Below are 27,914 nucleotides of genomic sequence, written 5' to 3' on the forward strand. Positions count from 1 at the left end.
AAGCGATTAATCGTGATGAATCAAAATTTTAAGATGTGATTCATCTGATTACAAATTTTAATCGTTTGACAGCTCTAATTAGAATATAGCTAAGTTTCATCATTTTTCACAAATGTGTTGGAAACAGTGGTGAAAAAAGCTTATTGCAACATAGCCCTGGTTGATCTCTTATACTCTGCTCCCACCTGCTGGCTGTTCTTATAATAACGACCATTGCCTTAAGCGACCTCTTCAGGTCAGAGGCTGCATCCAAGCCTTCTGTATGCTCTAGCAAAAAAAGCCAAACAAAACATAAAAAAACGTATTAATACGTTTTTGGGACCATGGTAATATTTGAAATTGAATGTTTTTTTTGGGAGCAATTGAGCTAACTTTGGAATTTTATGGCTGCAACACGTTCCAAAAAAAGCGGAGAAAGTTGAGGAATGTTCATCAAACACCTGTTTTTGAACATTCCACATGTGAACAGGCTAATTAGGAACAGCTGGTTGGTATAATTGGGTATAAAAGGAGCTTCCCTGAATCGCTCAGTCATTCACAAGCAAAGATGGGGCGAGCTTCACCTCTTTGTGTGTATGTGAAAATAGTCCAACAGTTTAAGGAGAATGTTCCTCAACATACAATTGTAAGAAATTTAGTGATGTCATCATCTTCGGTCCATGATATCATCAAAAGGTTCAGAAAATCTAGACAAAAAAACTACACGTAAGCGGCAAGGCCGAAAAGTGTTCTGTGGTCTGACGAGTCCACATTTCAAAATGTTTTGGAAATTGTGGACGTCGCCAACACAAAAGAACCAAACAGACCGTAAATGGCCGCAAAGCTTTGGGTTTGTATATTCGGTTTAAAAAAAAAAAAAAAAAAGTCTCGTCTTGGCTCACCTGGACCCATCCGAGTTGTCCTCCCATACGGCCTCAGCTTTCAGATGCTCGGCTCGCAACAGCTCAGCTCTGAGATCCTCAGCCCGAGACAAGGCCAGGCTGCGCATAGCGGGATGGAAGTCTGGCCCAGCGCCCGTTTCTGACGTCACTGGTCAAAGAATAGGAAAGAAGTGAGCATACGATTTGTTGCAGAGCATCTCGAGACGAAAATTCAAAGCAAGACGAAAGTCAAACTGAAAAAAAAACTTTATTGAAAATGTATGGATTTGTGTAAAAAGGACACAATTAGGATTTGGATATTTTCATATATAAAACCACAACAATTTATACAACTCAAAAAGATAACAATGTCAGTATTACCTCTCAGGCATTATAATGGGATGATTTTTTTGAAATAATCATAAATAATAATAAATAAGGAATCGTAAAATGACATTGTGCATGTTTTGTCAATGTCAGTTTCAATGTGCCGCAATGTCAAGAGCAAGCAGTCTATTATTGATTTCAAATGGTATCAAAGACAGGATGTCCCAGGAAGCTTAAATCAATGGGACAGTCGAGTTTTCTTGCTGTGAGCAGCCATAATTATCAAACAAAGGCCAAAGTAAGGACCTCAATGATTAAAAAAATAATAACAAATAAATAAATAAATAAAAACACCCACACAAAACTTCTGAGGGAGTTGTGGTGGGATCAGTACACATTACATGATGGTGTTGTTGGGTCAATAAATGTACCAATCCACTACTTTTGTGCAAAACAAACTAGCAAATTGGCTAATTTTGTGTAAAGTAACACAAAAAAAATGGATATTTTATTTTAACCTAGAAAATTGGATCATTTTGCATGAAACAATATAAAACATTGGCTTATTTTGTATAAAACAACAAAAAAAGAGGTAATTTTGTATAAACTAACCCAAAAAATTGGGTTGTTTTGTCTAAAAGAACCCCCCGAACAACCCAGAAAATTTGGTCATTTTGTACAAAAAACCCAAATAATTGGGTCATTTTGTATTAAAGAACCCCAGAATTCGATAATTTTGCATAAAACAATCCAAAACATTGGCTTGTTTTATATAAAACAACAATAAAAAAAAATAGGTCATTTTGTAAAAAATAACAGGGAATTGGGTTATTTTGTCTAAAACAACCCCTCAAAATTGGGTCTTTTTGTCTAAAACAACCCAAAAATTGGGTCATTTTGTGTAAAATAACCCAGGAACTTGGGTTAGTTTGTCAAAAACAACCCCCCAAAATTGGGTCATTGTGTATAAAACAACCCAAAAAATGGGGTCATTTTGTGCAAAAAAAAAAAAAAAAGGGGTCATTTTGTGTAAAATAACCCAGGAACTTGGGTTAGTTTGTCTAAAACAACTCCCCAATAATTGGGTCATTGTATATAAAACAACCCAAAAATTTGGGTCATTTTGTGCAAACCCCCCCAAAATTGGGTCATTTTGTGTAAAATAACCCAGGAACTTGGGTTATTTTGTCTAAAACAACCCCCAAAATTGGGTAATTTTGTACAAAACCCAGAAAATTGAGTCATTTTACATTAAAGAACCCCAAAATTGGGTCATTTTGTATAAAACAACCCGCGACTATCATGAGTATAAACAGTTTGGATAAAGGATGGATGGATGGATGGATGGATGGATGGATGGATGGATGGATGGAACCCCCAAATTGGATTGTTTTATACCAAACAACCTGAAAGTTGGGTGAAATTGACCCCAGTCGTGGATCGGACCATTTTTGACTCAACTTGGTTTATTTTTTACCCAAGTGTTTGTAGAGTGCACCATCAGGACTGTGGCAGTTGGATCTACAACTGATGACGATGATGATGATCTGAGAATCATCCTGAAATTCCACCCAACAGCCAAATTCTGTATCCCGAACCTTTCGCGCATCGTAGCGTATGTCTGTGAGTGTTTAACCAAAGCACACGAATGTGAACTGTGCGTATTCACGTGCACTCACCCGCTCCATCCAAAGCGGCATCCCAGACATCAGCAGCTGGCATGTCCGGGTTGAGACGGGCCGGGGAGTACCTCAGCGTGGAGGGCCTGATACATGCCGCCGGGTTGCTTATCGCAGGGGATCCTTGCGCTGAAGACGCAGGCGACTCCCTTCTGGCCTCCGGGCAGTCCAAGAGCGCCAAATGCTGAGGTCCGACTTCACCTCCCTGATCGGACGCCATCTGGAACTGCACGCTTGACTGAGCGGCGGCCGAGCGGTTCCTCGAGCTTGACTTGAGAGCCGATTTGATCGGCAGGGCGGGCGCTTCCCTCGCGCCACCCATAAAACGTGGCTCCGAGGCCACGGGGCTGTCTGGTGCGAAGGAAACGGCTCTGCTCAAGTTGACTCTGTTCCTGGGATTGGAGTTTCGCCTCTGAGCCCATGAGGGACCGTAGGGGCCGTTGCCAGACTCCACTCGGCTTTCCCCTTTCCTGCTCCTTCTCCGGAGCTTCCCAAAACCGGACGACTTCCAGCCGGTGCTTCTTTCTTTGTTCTCCCCGAGAACAAAAGCGCCCGCAAATGTGACCGTCAGAGGAGCTTTGGGACGGGTACTGACTTCCGGTTTGGCCGGCGGCACCCAACAAGGAACTGGTCTGCCCCTGGTGTCCTCGGGGTTTCCACCCGCAACGATCTGGGGGTCTGTTAGCGAGGAGGAGACGGGCTGAGGTTCCCTCACCACAGAACCACACGCCTCGCATTTCTTCACCAGGACTATGATCTCTCTGATCACCGTCCTGGTTTCTGCATTCGCACCCATCTCTTGCTTCGGTAACGGAGGCATCGACACACTCCTGTGGCTCCGACTTCTCTCGGAGCCGCTACTGCTGGAATCTGTATTGCTGTCCCGGTTTTTGGACTTGGGCGCAGCAGGTCTGCCACGCTGTCGCACCCGGTCCAAGTACCGAGACTCCGCTTCTCTCTCTGACTCGTCTTCAAAGCGAACCCGAGTGGGTGAGCAGCCGTACCGCCGGGATCGACCGACCTGATCGCCGCAGGTGTCTCCTTGATCAGGGACTAAGAGGGGACCAGGCGCACTTTGAGCAGTGAGATCCTCTTTGGCTTGGATGACTTTCGGCACCGATGCTGGATTGTGAGCCTCAACTTGCTGCTTCTTCCTGCACCAAATAGACCAGCGACATGGATGATCAGCCAACCTGACTGCAGTTCGATATGCAGTTTCGAGGATACGCAGTGAGCTTACACAGATCGGTGATCAGAATGGGAGCGTCTGCTGGGGCGTTCGCCTTTAACGTGATTGGACCGAGCCTTGAGGCGCGCTCGCTCCAGGAGACGCTTGGCTTGCTCGTGTCTTGGACTCAGTGGGAGTTCCTCGCTGATTACCAGGAGCGATCTAAACATTGACATCGGCAGACAGGGGATGCAATCAGGTGCGTTGTAGAGCTGTTCAAATTAATCGACAAGTAATCGATTATCAGATTAATCGACAACTATTTTAATTGAGTAATTGTTTGGAGCCATTTTTTAATTTCAAATTGTCCAAATCCTCTGATTTCAACATATCAACAGTAATTGTTCACCGATTTCTCTAGTCCTTCACGAAAGAAGACCGATTATCTTCTGTGCTTAATCAAAATAAGACTTTTGTAAACATCTGTTTTTACTTTGGAAAAAAATGACTTATTTACTCACTACTTATCGATTCATCTTTTAATTTTAACATCTCTACGATCTGTGCCGATCGCGACATGACCTGTTGGACCTGCCGAGTTTGTGTTGCTTTGGCGCCCTCGAGAGGCGTTTTGGCGTAATTGTTTTTCAGTTGATTTCAGCCGTGTTCCGGTAGGTGATCACGTGACAGCTTTACTCAATAGTGGGCCGTGTGCAAATCACTCGCTCACTTGCGTACTGGCGACATTTCTCACGACTTCCTATGTTGCTTGCGCCACAGAAAAGCATCGCTTGTGAGTTTCTTTTTCCTTTAATGTTGCTTTTTCCATTTCATATGGGCATTTGATTGTTTATTTGCATTGCTAACACCAGTTATGTTGCAGTTTATGCACAGTTTATGTCATTATTGTTTGTGCATGTATATTTGAGTGACTTGATATTGTATTGTATGTTTATATTATTTCAGTTTTACAGAAGATAAAGTAGAAAGATTGAAGACAACAGTAAAAACGAAAACTTTACTCCAGCCTCTTCATTTTTCCACTTTGACTGTTCGCTGTCAATTTGTGTTGGACACACACTGATGACAGAATATAGAAAAATGTTACAGTTGTGGGTCAGTCAGTGGACCCTGTGTTAAAAATTTGAAATGTGACTGGTTAAATTGGTAGTCCCATTCTTTGTTTATTTTTCAAGATACATGCGGCCAGCACGCCTGATTTCGAAGGCCCTGGGAAGATTAGACTGACATGGCAACTAGGCATGTAACGATATCCAAACATCACGATACGATATTATCACGATATGAAGGTCACGATACGATAATTATCACAATATTGTGGGGGCGTTGGCGATATTTAAAAAAGATCACAATATTGTAAAAAAAAAGAGCTCATACTAAAAAAAGCACAATATTGTGCTTTTTTACATAACAGCAATGCATATAAAACACCTACAATCTCAAATAACAATATTGAGGCACTTACTTGCTAATGCAAGCACACATTGATCGCTTCACAAGCAAATTAGGTTCCCCTTCATCTGACATTTAGCATAGATTTTAAATATAGAAGGCCAAAACATCCCTAATGAAAATTAAATTGCACTAATAAACTAGCCACTAGAGGGTGCTATAACTGCACACATGGAAATCAACCTGACTTTTTTTTGTTTTTTTGTTTTCCTTTTAAATATTGTGAACATGACGACGACGATATTGTGGCAGTTTTAATATCACGATATCACGATATTGCCCTTATCGTGACATCCCTAATGGCAACACATAAAACCGAAATCCAATTGGACAAACAATCTGATATGCATTTACATAAAAGGAAAGCAGTGCGGTGAAGAAAACCACTATTGTGAGATTGTTGGGAAGATTCGAACCCTGAACCTCAGAACGGAACGACAACTCCAGCCACCATAATGTCACAATCATTCACGCAGAGTGCGTCGAGCTTCCAGAATCTATCTTACGCAATCATAGATAGGCCGGGGCGTGGCGTAAAGGCATAAAGCGGCAACGCGACGCGTCATCGATCCATCCCTCCTCCTTATGGCCCGCGGCTAAGCTGCTCTGCATTGTGCTTCATCGTCTGTGCTCGTCTTTAAGCCCCCGACCCAGCGATAAAGATAGCATGATACACTCGCCATGCGGATTATCCTTGTCATGGACACACTGGGATTCATTCGCCAACGTGTATCACGGGAAGAACATACTGTTTTGCACTAGATTAAAGTTTGCCACGTCAATGTTTTCATCCCAACATCGACAAACGTGTGACGGCCGGTTTTGAGTGACCATCTGTTCCAGTCTACGGATTCTCATCATGATTACAAAAATGCCCTCTAATAAAGATAATGGCTACAAAAAATGTCACCTTTGTTGAAATTGAAGTGGCAGATTAATGAGTCAAGTCGCCGGACAAAGCCGAGCAACAAAATCCAAGAGTAGAAAATGATATTTACTGTCAGTTATATATAATGGCCGATTTGATAACTTGGCACAAAGACAAAATAGTTCCCCATTTACATTACACAGTGCTCCTACGTGGTCTATAGAACAATTATAAAAGTTGTTGTCTGCAAATGTGAGTGTAGAGTTGGCTGTTGTGAGCTCAGGTTAGTGGCTAGCTGTTTACTAGCTAACGGTTAGCCAGTATGTGTGAGTATCTGGGTGTCAGTTGGCCATAGCAACTCATGTATGACAGTGCTTCTGCTATTAGTTATTTACTTTATTTTGTTAATGTTTGTTGTGGCTGCGTCTATCCCTGACCACCTGTGGGAGTATTAGTTCAAACTAGCGGTGTTAGGCTATATTCAATTAGCTAACCTTGTGTTAGCAATCGATCGTAGCTGTGCCACTTTGGTGACCAAAAAAATAAATAAAAATAATATATATATATATATATATATATATATATATATATATATATATATATATATATATATATATATATATATATATATATATATATATATATATATATATATTTAATCAGCAAAACCAGTCATTGAAAAGAGCTTGAATAAAGGACCAAAACTGGTTTTAAATTTGGTCAATATGGAAATAATTAAGGAAGTTTTTGACATTTTAAAGACTTAAAAAAAAAATACTCCTTGTTTCACATTCAAAACAATAGAATGTCCTGTAATCAATTTTTGAATGCGAGACTTTGACAGCTCACCGTTTCCTTAAATGTGGGCCGAATTATAACAAAAGGAGGCATTGATTTCACAAGCTATTTGGCTACCGGACTCCCACCGGGGACGGCAATTCCATCCCCTGAGTCTTGCGAAAACGGTCAGGCAGACGAAAGACACCATCTTGGAAAATATTATCAACAATAAATACGTTATGAAAACAACTTTTGGCATCATACCATTTGTGTCGTACAAATCGGATGAAACTTTGTCACTATATCCTCCAAATTAGTTGAGATACAGTAGATTACAGTAGATTCGATTAAAAAAAATTAAACTTTTGGGGGGAGGAGTTCAAATATGACTTAACTCATTCATGCCCAGCCATTTTCACTGAAGCAACCCCCATCGCTCCCGGGTGTTTTACTGGATTTTGACTGATTTTGAAAGGCCCACAGACTATAGTGTTCAGTTGCTATAAAAACATGGAACCTATACCAAAAGAAAGATTCGAGTCTCTTCTTTCATCAGGAAAAAAAAAGCACATTTGTATCTGTTTCCGTTTTGCAGCATTTAGCATCAGAATATAGCTAAGTTTCATCATTATTCACAAACTGGGGAAAAGAGCTTGTTGCAACATGGCCCTGGCTGATCTTTTATACTCTGCTGCCACCTACTGGCCATTTTTTTGTAACAACTACCATTGCTTTAAGCGACTTCTTCAGGTCAGAAGCTGCATCAAAGCCTTCTGTATGCTCTTGCATAAATAAAAACCTTAAAAAAAACAAATACATTTGTGGGAGTGAAGGAAAAAGTATTAAAAAAAAACATATTTATATGTTTTTTTGTTTGAATGAGTTAATAAGCCCTAATAAGCTGTGAGAGACATTAACTCCGCCAAAAACGTTTAATAATGTTTAGTAAAATCAAAATTTTTGCTACCATAAACGTTAAATGACGTCATCTACGTTTATTTTTATTATTATTATTATTATTATTATTTAATCAATGGGTAGTACAACATCTAAATACAGCACTACCTGGTTAAAGGGATCGTTCGGCTTTTTTAACATGAATCTCAATTTGATCCTCACCTCCCGTGTGTGCGATCAGCACTGACTTACCCCCGACAGCGTTCGGTGAGACCAGTTCTGGTTCGGCGTTGGACGAGAGGAAAATAGTCCAGCAAGCTGGCCGGGGTCTCGGAAATAAAGCGTTTTTCTTCTAAAAACTATTTGTTTTCAAAAGCGTGATACATTTCCATCACAATACTCTTGCGTGTCACCGAACGCTGTCGGGGGTAAGTCAGTGCTGATCGCACACACGGGAGGTGAGGATCAAATTGAGATTCATGTTAAAAAAGCCGAACGATCCCTTTAATGAGTTGTGGAATCAAAAACACCGACTATCTATGGCCAGCAGATGGCAGCATTGTGTCTCTTTTCAATGAGCTGCCGGTGTATGGAATTACAATGAAACATGACAGAATCTGATGAAATCTGATGAATGCTTGTAATCGGCGAAATCGGCTGGCACTGTGATTGTTGTTTTTTTGTTTTGTTTTTTTGATAACGTGTGGCAGTAAAAGAGTTAAAGAATCGCTTGCAACTCATGAAATGGAAAAGGAGGCACTAGAGGGGGTTCTCCTAAAAATCAACGCAGAAAATCCATTTATAACCAGCTAGAGTACATTTTTCTGAGAGGAGCTCAAACTGACTTGGGCGTGACAAAAATGGGCGGAGCCAGCTCCATTGTCACGTAGTTCTGCTTCAATAGACACATTGCACTTAAATATTTTTCTTTTAAAGTGTGGAATGATCCAAACGTCGGACATTATCTGTTCTTCACGTAGTCTTTTCTCATGGCTCACTTACATCTCAAACTATCTGAGTTATTTGATGAATTATTTCAGCCCGAGATATAAGCTATAATATAAGCTATAATAAGCGAATGATAACTTTACTAGGGAGCAAAAATCCAGTACAGAACCAAGTACAGTGAGAGTATTCATACTTCATTACTTGCCCCCACTGTCCAATGGTGACAGCAAAAGTAGAAAAATTGGAGGGATGCCACGATGCCTCACTGGGCGTGTGCATGTCACAAAAAGTGTGAATCATCCGCATGAAAATAACATCGATGTCATCATCGGCGTTTTCTTTAACACGCATCATGTCGTATTTAGAACAAAACTGACACGGTCTGAGATGACATAGCCATAAAGAGGAGAGGATAAAAATACACAAGATGCGCAAAACGAAATGCTCACCTTATGTAGGGCTCCAGTTCCTGAAGAATGATTGCGTCCTCAAAACCGCCATGGGCTCCCTGATCTGCTCCAGAAATGCAGAAAGAAATGTGAGAGGTGTCATTTGACCACGTGTCATCCCAATACGATTTGAGCTGCTCACTTGGTTGATTTGAGGTTTTAACACAACAAATGTTATGCTAGCGATTCCCAAAATGTGGGATGCAGGCTCCCTCTAGTGGCACGCAAAAGAATCACTTTTTAACTTTGAATTGCAATGCATTTGCATTGTAATCTGCTTCTTTTCCAAAAATTATTCGGCTTCAATTCTTAAAGCGTGCCTAATATTATAGTGTCTAAAATAGTAAATACACTTTTTAGGAACAACCTCTGCCTTGTTTGTTGTGGTTATGGTTAGTGTTGTTCCGATACCGTTTTTTGGCCCCCGATACCGATACTCAGCTTTGCAGTATCGGCCGATACCATACCGATACTTAAGGTTTTTTTTCCCTCAATATGAAAAAGCTGTCCTGCTATTGGTTCAGAGCATTCAAGGGCCAATAGGATATCTTAGATCGGCATGCAGTGAACATGTCACATACAAGTGAATGTCGTGCACGAGCAAGACACAAGATGCTGCATTCAAAATCCTATATTAGCTTTGGTATTAATGGTATCGGCATGTTACTTGTGAGTACTCACCGATACCACTGTTTTAATGCAGTATCGGCACCTCTGCCGATACCAGTATCGGAACAATAATACTATGGTGACTTGAAAAGCCAAGTATTTTATGAGGTGGAAATATTTTCAGAACTCAAAAAAAAAAAAAAGAGCATTAGTTGTGTTCAGAGAAGCAAACCAACAAAACACAAATTTACCCCCCCCCCCCCCCCCAAAAAAAAATAAAAAAAATAAAACTCGGAGAATATTTGCTGCAACTCAATGTGACTTTTACTGTTGCCTTTCAGACAAGCTCAGAAATGTGCGACTTAACCTTGGCAAGTATCTCTCGTAATATTTTTTGCGCAACAAAGTCCGTTCTTTTTTTTTCTTTTTTTTTTATGTCTGCCATTCTTGAAAGGGATTGCTCATAAAGATACGTTAAAACAAATGGTGTGAGGATCTACAAAATTCTTCATAAACGATGTTTCTTGACCTTGGGCTGAGCCACTGAGGCCGACCCAAATGAACCAGTACAGCATTGTGTGACTTTAGCTCGACTTATTATTTATTTTTAGATACTTGCATTTCTTAATGCTACTTTAGTTTCATTTTCTAGTTCAGCAAATTTGGAGTGTCTCCATTTGTAAGTGATGTTGTGTTACAATGTCAACTCAACTTTCACTCGTTAAACAAAAAAAAAAAGGTTTTATTAGGAGACAGATTTCACAATAATAATCTTAAAATGTACATATACAGTCAAAATATGACCTATTCTAGATATATAAATGCATCTATGGAAATCTAAAACGCGAGCCGCCTCCCCCCTCAGCTCCTGCGTGCTAATAATAGCAACATCCACATCGCTCACATCTGCTCATCTGTTCAACAGGAAACGTGCCAGGTTACATATTGCACTTTTATGCAACACCAGTGATGGCGACTTCTGGAACAATTTACAGTTGTTCCTGTTATTATTGGTTTAATTGTGACTATGACAAATTGTGGAAAATATTTTCATATTAGTGCTAAACTTTTCTTATATACACTACTTAAGCATATTATTATTATGATGATTTCATTTCCTTTGATGTATTTCTTTACTTTTAAAAAATGAGACAGAGCAGATTAATGAATATTTACAAATGTATATATTCATGGTATTATAGCCATTTCACTCATTTGCATCCCTTGTCCAATTGGAAGGATGTGAAAGTGAGGAGAGAGTAAAAACAGTAATGAATAGTAAAAACACAATACATAAAAAAATAAAAACTTATATTAAAAATATATTAAAATGAAATAAAAATTATTATTCATCCATCCATCCATCCATTTTCTTGACCGCTTATTCCTCACAAGGGTCCCGGGGGGTGCTGGAGCCCATCTCAGCTGGCTTTGGGCAGTAGGTGGGGGACACCTTGGACTGGTTGCCAGCCAATCACAGATGATTTATTATTATTATTATTATTATTATTATTATTATTATTATTATTATTATTATTATTATTATTATTAAGGATGTTCGATACTACTTTTTTTTTACCGATACCGATACTCAGACCCTCAGTACTCACCGATACTGATACCAACTGCAGATACCAGTAGTACATTTTGACAAATAAAAAAAAATCACTAAAAGATATTTTTAAACAAATATATTTCCTTTCATTTTGACAAAAAAACAGCACAGTCACTCTTCAATAGTCTTAACGCTCAAAATAAAACACAAAAATGCTCTTTTAGTTTAAGATTCACCATTTTGAAGTATTTCCAAACTGGTGAAGTTTTGGTGAAAAACTGCTGCAAGCTAGCGCCACTTACAGGCAAGGAGGACTCACTTAACTCATTCACTGCCATTGACGGAAAAAGACGATGCAAATGATGCATTTTTTGCTGGTCTGGCAATGAATGTGTTAACGTCTTCCCCCTCTGCCATCGCTCGCTTGTACTCGTCTGCGTCACGAGTACTCGAGTACTTGAAAAAAGGCTGGTATCGGCCCGATACCGATACCTGGTATCGGTACTCGCCCATCCCTAATTATTATTGTTATTATTATTATTATTATTATTATGCGTGAAATACAGTATAATGAATTCAGAAAGCAGAAAAAAAAATCTTTATTTGGAATTATGGTGATTTCAACTGCCTAAAACACAGGTGTCAAACTCAAGGCCCGCGGGCCACATTGGGCCCGCCACATCAATTTATGCGGCCTGTAAGAGCAAGTCATGTGTCAGATAATATGATCTTTGCTCAAATCTGCACCACAATTTCAAATTATGGTGTGTACAAATCATGTTGAGATTTTGTGTTAACCTTAATTTGAACGATGAGATGATTGACCTTTTCTTTGGTTTCGCCGTCACTTCCAATCGGATCAGCAGACGTACCTTCGTAATCAACGCCGTCTGTTGCATCTCGGCAGTTTTGCTGTCTTTCTTCCGGATTCTCACAAGCTGGTGAAGACATGCACACCCCATGGCGCTTGCCCACTTGGGGCACCTCGCCGTCATCCGCATTTCCCACGTCGTCTCCCTGGCCTGCTGTCTTGTCCTCCTCTTGAGTGTAATCCTTGCAGGGTAAAGCCGAGGCGACGTAATGGGGGTCCACGCCATTTAGAAGCAACGTCTCCGGCCGGGCCACCCTCCAGAAACCCTTCGGGGGTGCCCAATGTCGGATTGTGGCGGCGGGAGGTGATTGCGGTGTAGGAGGTAAGATGGAACAGGAGAGCACGGGTGGTGGAGGAGGTGTGATGGGGTTGTTGGTTCCACTATTGGAGTTGTCAGGTAGAATTGCAGGAGGTGTTTGGGTCTTCTCTTCTTCGTCCTCCTGGAGGTGCACCGGCGCGTCCGCCGGCGGGCTGTGGATCTCCAACCGGACTCGCACCTCCACCTCCTCCTTCTCCTCCTCCTCGTCACTGCTGCTCAGCGTACCCGAGTGGCAGGAAGGAGCAGCAACGGCTTGACATTTCCCGGTGGGCTGCTGAGAAGATGGCAGCAAAGACGAACCCGGGGGTAAATTGGCGACGGATTCCGTTTGAATTTCCCCCGCCACCTTCTCGTCCGCCATTGGCTCAATGAAGTCCGCTCACGCGCTGCACGAATAAAACAAAAAATAATAATATTACCAAACGAGTTTCTTTCTGTGCGGTGGCGAGATATGAAACGTGGATTCGGTCACGTTGCTTCATCCACTGATTACTTTGCAGGATAATCCTTTCGAATGAGAATAAGCAAGTGCATGCAACTGAGCCTCTTCTTCACCAACAAGCGATCCCAAGATAACAAAATGACAAAGGATGCTTTGGAGTTTCGTCATCATGTAGAATATTTAATTAGAAGCTCGCAGGATATGAGAACAGAGTAGCAAACAAAACAGCAACATTATGTTTTATCAATGAGAGAAATTACCGTAATATTTTGATAGAGTGGCACTAAAATCTCAGGTCCAAGTGGGAATTGCCAAAACATCCCACCAATGTTTCTTCCACTTCCATGACGTCCATCCAGGTCGGTCCCTTTGGCGTGATTGGCGCGGTAATCCCACCCAGAAATTATCACAGAGGGATTACAGTGGAGAAAAAAATAAATAAAAAATCTGCTTAAAATTCGCCCTTGCCTCGCGTAGCAGCTTTCCGGAGTGGAGCCCTTCTACTGTTGCGTAACGCGCGATCCTCACATTGATATGTCAATGAGGAGGATTAAATAACAAAAAAGAGGGCAGAGGGTGCATCGGCTGTTTCATCTCAACGGTTTTACATCAGAAGAAAAATAAGATGACAACAAGAGTGCGTGCGTCTTATTTGTCATTCATTCAGCAACCCCCCGCCCCCTCCCCCTTGTTTTCATATCAAATGTTCTCATACGTGCGCACACATTCACACACGCGCCATCTCCAGATGTGATTTGTTCGAGCGCACGTGCAGCCTCTCCCCGCTAGGGGGAGGCCGCTTACCCCGTTTGTCGTCCACGCGCACGCGCGTATGCACGCACGCACGCACGCGCCCCAGCTAGCTGTAACCGGCTAGCCCCGTCTGGTCTCGCCCCGTAGAGTTGACACCCTTTCCCCGACGAATCCCCCCCACCCCCACCCCCACCCCAACCACCACCTCGGCAGCGGCTTGCGCTGCGCCGTCGACATGGCAAGGAAATATCGCATTTTCTTAACAAAAGATGAACATCTTCCAAGGCGTTTGGAATGAGTGAGTAGCGAACCCGGTTGCACGGGGTTTATTTTTGGGTGCTACGCTGGAGGCTTGTGTGTTTGTTTGAGTGCCATTCGCGATGCAGAAACTCGGAACGCTAGCCTGGGGTTTGTTCGCTAGCATGTTAGCATTCAGCCCCCCCCCCTCTCTCTCCTCCAGCCTTGCGACCTGACCATTTTGTATTCACAGCAAAAACGAGATTTCAACCGCTCACCCATTGTTGTTATGACCTGGTTAATATACCAGTAAATACACATTGCAAGCCATTTCGGATGTGTGGTTTCCCCTATGTTACATAATCTCCCGACTAGCTTCACTTTTCGCTGCTTGGTCCACAGTTTTCTTGATTTATACTCGCCCACGACGGGATAAATCCGTGAAAAAATGTCAAGAAAACGCCCGTGTCATAACAACCCGCCGATGATATATGTAATCAAGTAAGTAACTTAAGTTGTTAATTAATTGGCCCGACGCTAGCTCGCTTAGCCACCCATTAGCCGGGCGGTGCTAACACAAGTCATCTTTTTTTTTTTTTTTTTTTTGCAGCCCCGCAAGTCAGCTGAGTGCGAGCTTTCTATCAGTTACCGTCTCGGTACGTGTGACACGAGAGTTACGACAGCAGGCAACCGGAGCCTACAATCAAAGAATGCTTGCGGCTTAATGCTACTTTAATTCTATTGGCAAACGTCAGCTTCACATCAAGTTGGGGATAGCGTAGACAGGCTATTAGCTAATTCAAGCACCCTTTGTCCATAGCCTCAGTGGCGAGCCGCACGATTAAGTAGGCCACATAAGCGCTTGTTTTGGGCTTGTTTGCTCTCCAACTCGCATCGGTTAGTTGCTCACAATTCTTCGGATTTGCATTCGGGATACCTGACCTACCTCTGGAGTTTTGTTTGGATGGTGTTGAATGCTAAAAATAAGTAACGACAAAAAAAATCCCCCTTACGTCAGCCTAGCGTTTAAAATTGTGCAAGGATTTGCTCATTACATATTGTGAGTATGCATTATTGGGTCTCATGTAGACACAATGTGAATGCATTGCAGTGTTTCCTGACAGTAAAATGTCTTTTCTTGTTTTTGTTTCCCCCCCCTGCAGTATTCATCGTGTGATGTGACCCAAAATCCACAATGTGTGAGAACATTTAGTTCGGAAGAAAACAATTCTTGATTCCAGTGGAATCTTTCATATATATTATTATTATTATTATTCAATTTTTTTTTCTGTGTCCTAGTTTATACACATTTGCACGCACTCGTCCCCACCCACATATAATCATCATGCCAGTTCAAGCGCCACAGTGGACAGAGTTCCTGCTCTGTCCGATCTGCACACAGACATTTGAGGAGACTGTTCGGCGGCCCATCAGTCTGGGCTGTGGACACACCGTCTGCAAGATGTGCCTGAACAAGCTGCACCGCAAGGCCTGTCCCTTCGACCAGACGGCCATCAGCACGGACATCGAGCAGCTGCCTGTCAACACGGCCCTGCTGCAACTGGTGGGAGGCCAGGTGGGACAACCTTTCACTTTTTAATTGCAGTGTTGTTCAACCGGGGCACATGTTTGTATTCGAAAAGTCTCATGGCAAACTATCAAGTAAATGTGCCAAAAAGTGCAGTGCAGACTTGGGAGTAGCGCTGAAAAAATAATCAAATTCAAGCAATGTAGTAGAATGCAAAAAAAAAAAGAGCCACAAATTAGCTTGATTTATTGTTGTAATCTGACTTTAGGTTTATTTGTGTTTGTGTCACTTGTTTGGCAGAACTTTGTAAAATTGATATAGTCAACACTTGGAGTAAAAAAACAAACAAACTAATTTTATCTTGGATCAAAAGTCACTTTCATTTTAGTACATGGTTGATTTGTTTTTATTTTCGCCTAACTAATTTGTAAGAACAAAAAAATTTTTTTATCAAACTATTTATTGTGGGAAGATGACTTCAAAAAATAAACACATTAAATTACAATCGCAGTACTGAGGGGGAAAAGAATTTAAATTAAAATATTTTTCAAACTTGTTCAGCCCTGCTTAGGAATTAAAATTGTTCTCTGACCGAGCACTATTACCTCAAATCAGTTTTCGAGCCACATCTCTCGCCAGTACACGACGACATGTTTGCTTGTCTCAAAATAATCCACGTTCATCAGACAAATATTTAATAGTAAGTCATTTAAAATGTGCCAAACTGTCTTTTTAAATTCCGTGGGTCCGTGTTGCGTTGCAGACTTGTGCAGTATCTATTAAAAAAATAAAATTAAATCAGGAAAAGTATTTACTCACATATTTACGGTACTGAGTATAAAAGATTAGTCAACCCCCAATTTGTTCCTGTTAAAAAAACAAAAAAAACCTGTTTGGTTAGACAGTGTGTGGCCACTGAATTACACCAATGTCGGACAGTAATTGACATTTTTGACACTGGAAGAATTTGTCAGTTTGAAACTCAAACCTGGACATTTTACAACTGGAGTGGAATTTGACTTTTGAGGTTTTTGCTGTAATCGAGATGATTTTGTCTATGACAAGAATCTGTAATAGTTTATGAATGTCTTGTTTGTGTGATGAAATAAGATTTTGAAGCTCCGTTAGGGAAAAAGTAAGCAATTTTGAGGCTGTTATTACTTGATTTGAGTGTTTGTTTAGTGAAAAGAATAATAATTACGTGAGATGTTTTTTTCTGACTATGCGTGGCTCAATTAACATTTTGGTGGTCAAGTAGATATGGTTTAGACCAGGTGTCAAACTTATATTAGCTCACGGGCCGCATGGAGGAAAATATATTACTAAGTGGGCTGAATCGGTAAAATAATGGTATATAACTTAAAAACAATTGCCGTCAATTATAAGCAGATTTTTTTGATTTTTGGGCCAGCCTTAAATCAACTGTAATCTATTGTTTAAAAATGTAACACAAGTTAATCAAGTTATAAGGACGTTAATCCCTGTCATATGTATTTGTGTTACCAGTAATTGAATTTGTGTCGTATTTAACACATTTATGTTGGTCTATAATTAAAAAAACAACAACTTTTTTTTCCTTTTTTTTTTTCTTTGTTTTTTTTTTAAACAAACCATAACTTTAAGTTGTCTGTAAAATAATGACTTCCACAGCGATTCCATGTACAAGTTACAGTACTCCTCGGAAGACTGCTTGTGAAATTATAAATTTATATATTTAATTAATTGTGTGGCTGGCTGATTAATTGGTCCGACGTTACAATGTTTTTTTTTTTTAAACTTTACAAAGTCGTCTCGCGGGCCGGATTCAACCCCTTTGCGAGCCTGATCCGGCCCACGGGCCGTATGTTTAACACCCCTGGTTTAGACCATTGTATTGCTTATTGTTAAGTGCAAAATTCACTTTTTTTTTGTTGTTGTTGTCAACAAGTAGGATCTGAGTTGTATATATTGATATGTGGACTTTCGCATGGTGCTCCCACATTCCAAAATCATGCATGTTAGGTTAGCTGAGAGACTCTAAAAATGTCTGCAGGCTTGAATGGCAGGACATGTGCCCTGTGATTGGCTGGCAACCGGTTCAATTTGGGTTAGGCTTCAGCTCGCCCGTGACCTTAATGAGGACACGCGCTATAAAACATGGGATGTATTTTTGATATGGGAATAGATGATATTTTTAGTACGTTCTAATTTAGGCCTTGAATTGAAAACGGCACTGCTGTAAAGGGAACGGACGAAAATAGAAATGGTTCTTAGATATTTCTATGGTATTTTTGTTCACGTTGTAATGGGTGATGACAGTTTAAAGATCCGTACATGTGACAAAGTCATGAGCGTCCGATGATTCAAGCAGCTTTTTTTTTCTTTTAACTATGATGACGACGATAGTACACTGACTACAATTAGAGACCTACAGGACAGTGAAAGCTCAATGCTTCCTTTTCTGGACAATAAATGATTATGTTGCAAAAATGGAGGCAATTATCTTTCTTTAACTGCCATCATGTGATCGGCTCGGCTGACTTTAATTTCCAGAGGGATAACATACTTCAGCTAGTGACGAGATTTCCGTTTCCAAACTGTCAGTTGGTGTTTTATTTAGTGTGGCAATTTCATTCATCTCAATCTGCTTGTTGACCCTTTTTTTTTTTTTGCCTTCCCTGTCACCGTGCGCAGGTTCCGAAGGCGCAGCCAGTTGCCTTGATTAGCAGTCCCGAGGACTCGCAGCATTATGAGGAGGCGAGGCAGTGCGTGGAAGAGCTGGCCCTCTACCTGAAACCCCTCAGCAACACACGAGGTACTTCCACATGTGCTTGTTTGCCTTTGACGAGCGCTTCACATTCTCGACACCTTTCACAATAAAGTCAAAGTGTACTATCTATCACAGTTGAAAATACAAGAACGATACTGTATAATCACTGGTGTCGCCACCACGTTGTGCATTTCCTCGCTCGTGTGGTTGAGCCGCTTTACTCACAACAATTAGCGCACGCGCGGTGAGTGAATTTGACATCCTTATTGACCGGGCTGCTGTCTGTCTGGGCACAAGCCGACATCATGGATGAGCTAATTATGGACGAGTCATCCAGATGTTATTCCACTAAAGAGCAGCTACTAACGTTTAACGATTATGTAATGGCAAGGATCTGCCTGTTGATCGGAGTTGGCAGCTTAGATGTGCAAAGTAATAAAACCCGTCGTTTACAAAAATACAAGATGATTTTCTTCCGTTTGGCGCGATGATAGTTAGCTGTGATGGCATTGCGAATTGTGATCCAAGTCGTCACACCCCCTCCGAGTCCTACTCGCCAATCAGGTTGTCGGACAATTTGAAAACGTCATGTTAATGACTGTAAAACCCGAGTCACGGTTCAAAAGTGGCATGCCTGTCAGAATATTAACTCTTTTACTGCCACACGTTATTAAAGAACAACCCCCAATGCCAGCGGATTTCAAGCATTTGAACTCATTTTTCGAAGCAAACAGAATATTGTGTTCTTTTGCTACATAAAAAACATGGGTACCACAAGAAAGATCGCATTCCATTCTTTCATTACAAAAAAAAGTGTGTTTCTACCTTATTCCGTTCTTTTGTAATCACCATTTGAAAATAGGTCATTTGAGTGACATTGAGCGAAAATTGAAAAGAAAAGATACATTTTCTCCGCAACAGTGACTTTGATACTAATATTTTTTGTTTAGTGACGCTCCGTCAAATTAGGTTTAATGTTACAAAGGCTTTGATCATTCACGTCAGCCTTGAAAACGTTCCATTTCATCAGATTGCGTCGTTTCATTGTAATTCGCAGCTCTAGTTAGGGCCCGAGCAGCTACCGCTGCCATCTGCTGGCCATGGTTAGTGGGTGTTTTTGATTTCACAACTCATTGACCGGGCTGCGCTGCATTTGGACGTTGCACTGACCACTGTTATATTATAAAGAATAAAAAAATTAATAAACAAAAAATTCAAAAGTAGTTGACGTCAACGGTTATGACGGCATACATCGTGATTTTATTAAACGTTATTAAACGTTTTTGGCAGTCAAAGAGTTATCAGGGCCAACTACTTGCCTAGTTTCTTTAGCAGATCAACATTTGTCCACCCATAGATTTTACACAGAACTCAGCCATCACATAATTGGATGACATCAACCGTGCCATTTAAAAAACAAACAAACGTCGGGCAACATTTAAGCTACCCCACTGCTGCCATTGCAGGGTGCAGACTGCGACTTTACCTTCTCCAGTTTTGGTGCTTTTTATACAGAGCAGTAAAACTTAAAAAAAAAAAAGCAGAAAAATGCCAGTCAATGCAGACACTTGAAAAATAATGAAAAAACAAATTTGTGCAACCTTCTGCAATGGTGGTTAATGCATCGTTATGTAGTGTAAACGACAGCAAGTGTACTGTTTCGATTTAGCTCACCAACTTGGCGTGCGATAAATTTGAAATGCGGAAGTCGATGCTGCCAAGTCCTCATAACAGGCAATGATGAAGGATTGTGCAATGTTGACCCTGGCCGTGTTTAAAACATGTCCTGTACAGTGGACACAACCATAAGTAAATAACATCAGTCAAAATGAAATATTTCTATTATCAACATTTTAAATATAGCACAAACTATGTTCCCAGAACGGTTTATTAATTATGACTGTAAAAACAATAGGCTTCCAGATTATTATTTTTTTTATTTTTTTTGAAGGACTGAAAGTGTTCATGTACATATGGCAAAGACTCTAACTTCCATCTTTTAGACTTTGAACTCAGGCCAATGTTATTATAGTTTGGGAATTTTCATTATAGTTAGTTTTTATTTCGTTTTGAGTTTTGTTTTTTAAATTTAGTTTTAGTTCTCAGGGTGGCTCTGTTAGTTTTTATTAGTTTTGGTTATTTTAAAAATGCTTATTTAGTATTAGTTTTCATAAAAAAAATTAAAAAAAAGTGTATTACTTGTGTGCGAGATTGAATAAATACCAAGGTAAAAGGAAAAAAGTAGCGCACTTCTTACCTAGCGTTGCATTTCGGCTGAATTAAATGAAAAAGCAGGCAAGGCGAGCCATTGGGAGACAAAAGTCAAACATGCAAAATTATCAGCTAGGAGTGACGTCATCTGAAGGTGCTTTTCTATTGGCTGATGCTAGATGACGTCACTTCTGTGCGACACTCTTTCAAATGTCCTTATTGTGATTCATATTGTAATAAAAGTACTTAACTCATCTAAAATCGTACCTGAAGGCTCATGTATTAAATTAATTACCAATGATGACAACTGACATTTTCAATATAATTATAGTTTTAGTTAGTTTTGTAAATGTAAAATATAGTTTCAGTTAGTTTTGTTTTTTACAAAGCATTTTTGTTCTTATTTTATTTCGTTAACAAGAATGTTTTTTTTTTTTTTATTATTATAGTTTGAGTTAATTTGTTTGTTTTAGTTAACTAAAATAACCTTGACTCAGGCTAAATTTAATTCCTCCCCAATACAAAGAAGTTATTCCCTCACGTGATCAATCAGAATCAGATTTCAGATCAGAATCAAATTTATTGTCATTGCACAAGTAGAGAAATTACACTTTGTGGGCTCAAACTGTCCAAGATGCATGAAAAACAAACAAACAAACAAACAAAAAAAGACCAGGGAAGACAGGACTTGTCGCTATTGGCTCGGTGAGTGCTCCGAGATCTTCGACTAGACGAGACGGAGAAAAAAGTGGGGGAGGAAAGACTCAAGGCTCTCTGGTTTAGAAAAAAAAAAAAACAAGCTTATAGCATATGGTATAGACATTAAAAACAAATCTCTAGACTTTAACACGTAGTAATCGGGAAGCGAGGAAGTTTCACCCGAGCTTCAAAAGTTTGTAACGTTGTTTGGAAAGTCAGCGACCGATCTCTTGTCCCGATGTCTCACCAGGGGTCGGTCTGAGCAGCACGGTCCAAAGTATGCTGAGTCGGCCCATGCAGCGGAAACTGGTCACCCTCGTCCACTGCCAGCTGGTGGAGGAGGAGGGCCGTGTGCGGGCCATGAGGGCCGCACGCTCTCTGGGCGAGCGGACCGTCACCGAGCTCATCTTGCAGCACCAGAACCCCCAGCAGTTGTCCTCCAACCTGTGGGCCGCCGTGCGCGCGCGCGGCTGTCAGTTTCTCGGCCCAGGTAGATTCCACAAAACACTATACAGCTGACTTTTGAATTGTGCCTAACTTCTTTTGTTTTTTTTTGTTTTTTTTGTTTTGTTTCTTAAAGCGATGCAAGAGGAGGCCCTGAAACTGGTTCTTCTTGCGCTGGAGGACGGCTCGGCTCTATCTCGGAAGGTTTTGGTTCTATTTGTCGTCCAGAGGCTTGAACCTCGCTTTCCGCAGGCCTCCAAGACGAGCATAGGTCATGTGGTGCAGCTCCTCTACAGGGCCTCCTGCTTCAAGGTACGCCGGAAGAACAGCCTTGTGGTGGTTCTTCAACACGATTCACTGTCTTTAGCATCACAAATTTGTTTTTTTGAGCATCATTCTTTGGACCAATGACTATTGTCAGAATCATCAACATTGATGGGAAAAAAAAAAATCTTTTTTTTTTTTTTTTTTTTTTTTTTTTTTTTTTATTATATTGGTCGCTTAGGTGACAAGGGATGTTACGATAACGGCAATATAAACGGCGATATAAAACTGCCACAATATATCGTTGCCGTCATGTCACGATATTAACTCTTTGACCGCCAAAAACGTTTAATAACGATTAGTAAAATCACGATGTATGCCTCCATAAACGTTAAATGAAGTCATCTACATTTTTTTTTTTTTTTTAAATCAATGTTAAGTGCAACGTCAAAGTGCAGCGCTGCCTGGTCAATGGGTTGTGGAATCAAAAACACCAACTAACTATGGCCAGCAAATGGCAGCATTGTGTCTCTTTTCAATGGGCTGCCGGCGTATGAAATTCCAATGAAACATGACAGAATCTGATGAAATCTGATGAATGCTCGTAATCAGCAAAATCGGCTGGCACTGTTTTTTATTATTATTATTATTATGATTATTATTGTTATTATTAATTTTTTTGATAACGTGGTAGTGAAAGAGTTAAAAGCAGCTGTTAAAAAGTCGGGTTGATTTCCATTTGTGCAGTTGTAACACCCTCCGGTGGCTAGTTTTTTAGTGTAGTTTAATTTTCACAAGGCATGTTTTGGCCCTTCTATGTTAAAAAGCCTGCGATTGGCTGGCGACCAGTTCAGGGTGTACCCCGCCTACTGACGGAAGCCAGCTGGGATAGGCTCCAGCACCCCCAGGAACCTTGTGAGGAGAAAGTGGTTAAGAAAATGGATGGATGGATGTTAAAAAGCCACAATAATGGTCAGATGAAGGGGAACATAATATGCTTGTGAACAGAGTCAATATGTGTCAGAACCAAAGTGCAATATATATATAATAATATTTTTAAAATATTTTTCATTGCTGTTATATGCAAAAACACAATATTGTGTGTTATTTTTAGTATGAGTTTTTTTTTTTATTTTTTTTTTTTAACAACATTGTGACCTTTTTTTGTATTGCCAACCTCCCCACAATATCGTGTTAATTATCGCATCGTGACCATATTATGATCATATCGTATCGTGATGTTTGGATATCTTCACATCTCGATAGGTGACCAAACGCGACGAAGATTCATCCCTCATGCAACTGAAGGAGGAGTTCCGCACTTACGAGGCGCTGCGGCGCGAGCACGACTCTCAGATAGTGCAAATCGCCATGGAGGGCGGCTTGCGCATCGCGCCCGACCAGTGGTCTTCTCTCCTGTATGGGGATCAGTCGCACAAGTCTCACATGCAGTCCATCATAGATAAGGTTGGTTCGTTCGCTTGTTTTTGGCCCCTTCTGAAAGTCTTATTTGTTTGTGTACTTTTCTCCATTTATGGATAACGGCGCTCGCCGTGGTTCACTTTGGATTGTGGCATTTTGTTGCAGATTTTATTAACAAATTCACCATTTGAAAACATATTTTGAATTCAAACCTTTTATTTTTACTTATGTTGGTTTGATGTAGGGATGCACGATGATACTATTTTCAACCGATACGATAAACCAGGGGTGTCCAAACTACGGCCCGGGGGCCTCTTGCGGCCTGCCGTCCATTTTTTTAGTGGCCCGCGACATATGCTAAAAAAATGGCATTTGACTCAGTTCAAATAAAATAAAAACAAAAATGTTTGGAGATGGTCAAAGTAAGAAGGGAAGGTGTCGAAAAACACAGGTGCTATTAAAGGTTAGTTTAGTTTAACTAAAACTAACGGAAAAACTAAAATTCCAAAAACAATTTCGGTAACGAAGTAAAATAAAAACGAAGATGCCTTTTAAAAAAAGAAAACAAACTGAAACGACATTTTATGTTTACAAAACTAACTAAAATGAGACAAACTATAATTAAAGCAAAAATGTCCTTTGTTTTAGTCTGTGGTCATTAATTTAATGCATGAGCCTTTGGGGATGATTTTAAATGTGACTTTTAGTAGATTTATTTTGATATAAACCGGAATAATGACGTCACTCCTATGGTGTTTTTTAAATATTGCGCACAAGTAATACACATAAAAAATTAAAACTAATACTGAAACTAACTAAACTAAAACTAAGCATTTATTTAAGAACTAAAACGAATTACAAAAAACTAACAGAACCACCCTAAAAACTAAGTAACTACCTAAAAAAAACCTCAAACCAAAATAAAAACTAAAATGAAAAATTCCAAAACTATAATAACCCGACTGCCATATAACAAATAATTTGGTTTATATATTGTAGCGTTTTTCTAAATATGCTAAAGCACAAATAAATCATTTGTACAATATTTAGGACTAAACACAATTTCGCTTCTGCAGTATCACATTATGTGGCCCTTGCGTCCTTCTGATTTTCTGGATGTGGCCCTCAAATGAAAAAGTTTGCGATACGAGGTCGTGTGCATCATGACATCACAAATACGCAACGCTACCATCACAGAGGGGAGGGGTTGAAGATTTGGGCACAACTTGAGCCACAAATACAAACGGATGGACCAAAATGGCAAGTGTATTATTATCGGTGTATTTCTTTATTATCTGTTTTATCTGTTTCACGTCAAATTGGTTGATAATTGATAATTATTGGCCACCGATATTATCGTGCATCCCTAGTTTGATATTTACATTAGTTTGGTTTTAAAGTGGGGAAACTATGCAAAAACTAGTTTTTAAATCAGATTAGTAATCACATTTTAGAATTTTGATCAATCATAATTGATCACTTAATTGAAAGGCTTTCTATCAACATTTTTTTTTTTTTGCCCACCAAATTTGAAGAGCACCTGTTATGGATTAATTCTTTTGACATGTAATGTTATGTTTTCAACGTATTTTGATCCACTGCACATTCATCCTACTCTTTTTCTCATTGATTAATTACTTGAATATTTTTTTATACGCAAACATTTATTAAATGCTTTACTTTAGGGGTGTTAAAAAATGATTTGGCAATAAATCGTAATATTACAGCGCGTAATTCTCGATTCGATGTTTAAACATCCATTGTTGATGGAAAAATATTCAACAAAATGTCAGGGTAAGGGGTCACATCTTAAGCATGGAAGAATGTTATATTAATGGAACATTAAGCCTTAATATTTGATTTGAAACAGATCAACAGATTACAACCTATTTGTTAAATAAAGCGGCTCACAGTTATTAGACTAGTTTCAGATAAATAAATACATTTTCATATAAATCTTAGAGTATACATGTACAAGTTTACTGATTAGTATTTTCTAAATTTGAGTTATCGCAACAATTGACTTGTAGATTCGTCTCGGATTAATCGGTATCGAATCGGGACCAATGAATCGTGATACGTATTGAATCGTCAAGTACTAGGCAATTCACACTTGGGATGTAACGATAAGGACGATATCGTGATATCGTGATATTAAAACTGCCACAATATCGTCGTCGTCATGTTCACAATATTAAAAAGGAACACAACTGTTAAAAAAAAAAAGTCAGGTTGATTTCCATTTGTGCAGTTCTAGCACCCTCTAGTGGCTACTTTATTAGTGCAATTTAATTTTCATAAGGGATGTTTTGGCCTTCTATGTTTAAAATCTGTGCTAATTGTCAGATGAAGGGGAACCGAATTTGCTTGTGAAGCGATCAATGTGTGATTGCATTAGCAAGTAAGTGCCTCAATATTGTTATTAGAGATTGTAAGGTGGTTTATATGCATTGCTGTTATGTACAAAAGCACAATATTGTGCTTTTTTTTTGTATGAGCTCTTTTTTTTTCTACAATATTGTGACCTTTTTAAAAAAAAAAAAAAAAAAAAAATTGTGATTAATCAACAAGTTAACGCTTTAACTTTGACAGCATTAAAACAGTAAACAGAAAAATACAAATTTGAGAAGGGCAAAAATACTTTTTCACAGCACTGTCGCAATCTCCAACACGCTTTTGGAGTGTATTTTGTAATGCATGGTTACCAAGCATAAAAGCACTGACGTGTTGACTTCCTGTGCCCGACATAGCTGCAGACCCCAGCATCCTTTGCCCAGAGTGTCCAAGAGCTCACGATTGCCCTGCAGAGGACCGGAGACCCGGCCAACCTGAACAGGCTGCGGCCTCACCTTGAACTGCTCGCCAACATTGACCCCAGCCCCGGTAAGAATCCAGCCCAAACGCTCCAACCATGTAGCAAGACATAAATTGATGGCTTCGAATGTCTGAGCGGAGTTGTTGAAAAGTGTTCAGGTATGAAATTGCAATATTGAAACATCATCCCGCCTTTGCTCGTTTGACACCCAGACGCTCCCCCTCCCACATGGGAGCAGCTGGAGAAGGGCTTGGTGGCGGTGAAGACGGTCGTGCACGGCCTCGTGGACTTCATCCAGAATCACAGCAAGAAAGGAGCCGACCCTCAACAGGTAGTTTTACATTTCTCTCAGTTTACACTAGTGGTGCAACGGGTCACAACAGTCATGGTTCGGATCGGATCACGAATTTGAGCGACAGATTGGATCGTTTTTCGGATCAGCAAAAAGAAAAAAGAAAAAAAATAATATATATATATATAATTATTAAGTTAGTAACTTAGTATCATGTATTATAGTATTCAAGTTGCCTCATTTATAAAGTGCAAACTTAGAACTTTTTATTTTTATTTTATTTAATTTTATTTTTTTTTACTAATTAAATGACAGAACATGAGTAACATTGTAACAAATAAATGTTTCCTTTTCAAAATTAAAGTGCAAAATGTCTGCATGAAATAAAATACTTGTGGAAACAAATGTCACATAACATATTGAATTACATTGCAGTACAAACTTGGAACTTTTTGTTTTAGTAATTAAATGACATTAAACTCTAAACTTTTGCTTCAATTGAATCTTAGACTTAACATAACTAAATATTTACTTTTCGAAGTTAAAGTGCAAAATGTCTGCCTTAAAGTACTTTTTGAAAGTAATAAAATTACATTTAATAAAATATTTCATTCATAATGACTGTGGCTTAATTGATCATATGGAAGTTTAAATCGTCCACAACAAATCATTTGAATAAATTCCAAAAATCGATATAGCCCAGGCCTACTACCACAGATCAATGATGGTCCATTGCACCACTCGTTTATCCAATTGCTTGTCTTCCACGCGTAGTAACAAACGTGTTTTGTAGCCTCCGCAGCACAGCAAGTACAAGACGTACATGTGTCGTGACATGAAACTGAAAGGAGGCTGTCCCCGTGGAGCGAGCTGCACCTTTGCTCACTCTCAGGAAGAACTGGAGAAGTGAGTTTCAATTTCACCTTGGTTTGAGTTGAGATTGTTTTCCCGAGCGCTTACCCAAAGAAAGCAGTCTTGAAACCTCCGCCCTTGTGTTTTCTCCCCATTAGATATCGAAAAATGAACAAGCGCTTGGCGGCTCGCCTCCCCGGTTCAGGGGGGCCGGAAGAGGGTCTTCCCCTCGACGTGGCCGTGACCAGGAAACCGTCACCCCTCACCAACGGCAGCGTTGCGCCCTCCCTGCCGCAGCTGATCGCACGCGGCGCCGACACGGTCCCGTACGAACTGCTGCGCAAGCCCCTCAAGATGGACGCCGGGGGTTCGAGTGCTCCGGGTTCACCGCCTGATCTGTGAG

General features: G+C 40.1%; 2 protein-coding genes across 6 annotated transcripts in view; one reads left to right on the forward strand and one right to left on the reverse strand.

Moving 5' to 3' along the window:
* The window catches only part of LOC144014782 (uncharacterized), a 19,753-nt gene extending 5,612 nt beyond the window's left edge, over positions 1-14,141 (reverse strand). Inside the window, exons 1-6 of the mRNA XM_077515039.1 lie at positions 13,506-14,141; positions 12,486-13,189; positions 9,450-9,513; positions 4,107-4,256; positions 2,867-4,020; positions 882-1,029 (exon numbers count right to left, since the gene is read on the reverse strand). Coding sequence (XP_077371165.1) covers positions 882-1,029; positions 2,867-4,020; positions 4,107-4,256; positions 9,450-9,513; positions 12,486-13,164 — 2,195 coding nt within the window. The 5' untranslated portion in view covers positions 13,165-13,189; positions 13,506-14,141. The remainder of the gene's footprint in view (positions 1-881; positions 1,030-2,866; positions 4,021-4,106; positions 4,257-9,449; positions 9,514-12,485; positions 13,190-13,505) is intronic.
* Positions 12,344-27,914, forward strand: part of rc3h1b (ring finger and CCCH-type domains 1b) — a 29,238-nt gene continuing 13,667 nt past the window's right edge. Inside the window, exons 1-11 of one of the 5 annotated variants that reach the window (XM_077515024.1) lie at positions 12,344-13,109; positions 15,399-15,434; positions 15,535-15,811; positions 18,437-18,557; positions 21,673-21,912; positions 22,003-22,178; positions 23,397-23,597; positions 26,303-26,435; positions 26,580-26,698; positions 27,453-27,565; positions 27,670-27,909. In XM_077515024.1, the coding sequence (XP_077371150.1) occupies positions 15,581-15,811; positions 18,437-18,557; positions 21,673-21,912; positions 22,003-22,178; positions 23,397-23,597; positions 26,303-26,435; positions 26,580-26,698; positions 27,453-27,565; positions 27,670-27,909 (1,574 nt within the window). In that variant the 5' untranslated portion in view covers positions 12,344-13,109; positions 15,399-15,434; positions 15,535-15,580. Of the gene's footprint in view, positions 13,110-13,896; positions 14,297-14,845; positions 14,892-14,938; positions 15,296-15,398; positions 15,812-18,436; positions 18,558-21,672; positions 21,913-22,002; positions 22,179-23,396; positions 23,598-26,302; positions 26,436-26,579; positions 26,699-27,452; positions 27,566-27,669; positions 27,910-27,914 lie in introns of those variants that run through there. The other 4 variants (XM_077515015.1, XM_077515006.1, XM_077514993.1 and 1 more) reach the window with 4 other exon arrangements.

This window comes from Festucalex cinctus, chromosome 1 (genome assembly GCF_051991245.1).
Source record: "Festucalex cinctus isolate MCC-2025b chromosome 1, RoL_Fcin_1.0, whole genome shotgun sequence".
Classification (NCBI taxonomy): Eukaryota; Metazoa; Chordata; class Actinopteri; order Syngnathiformes; family Syngnathidae; genus Festucalex; species Festucalex cinctus.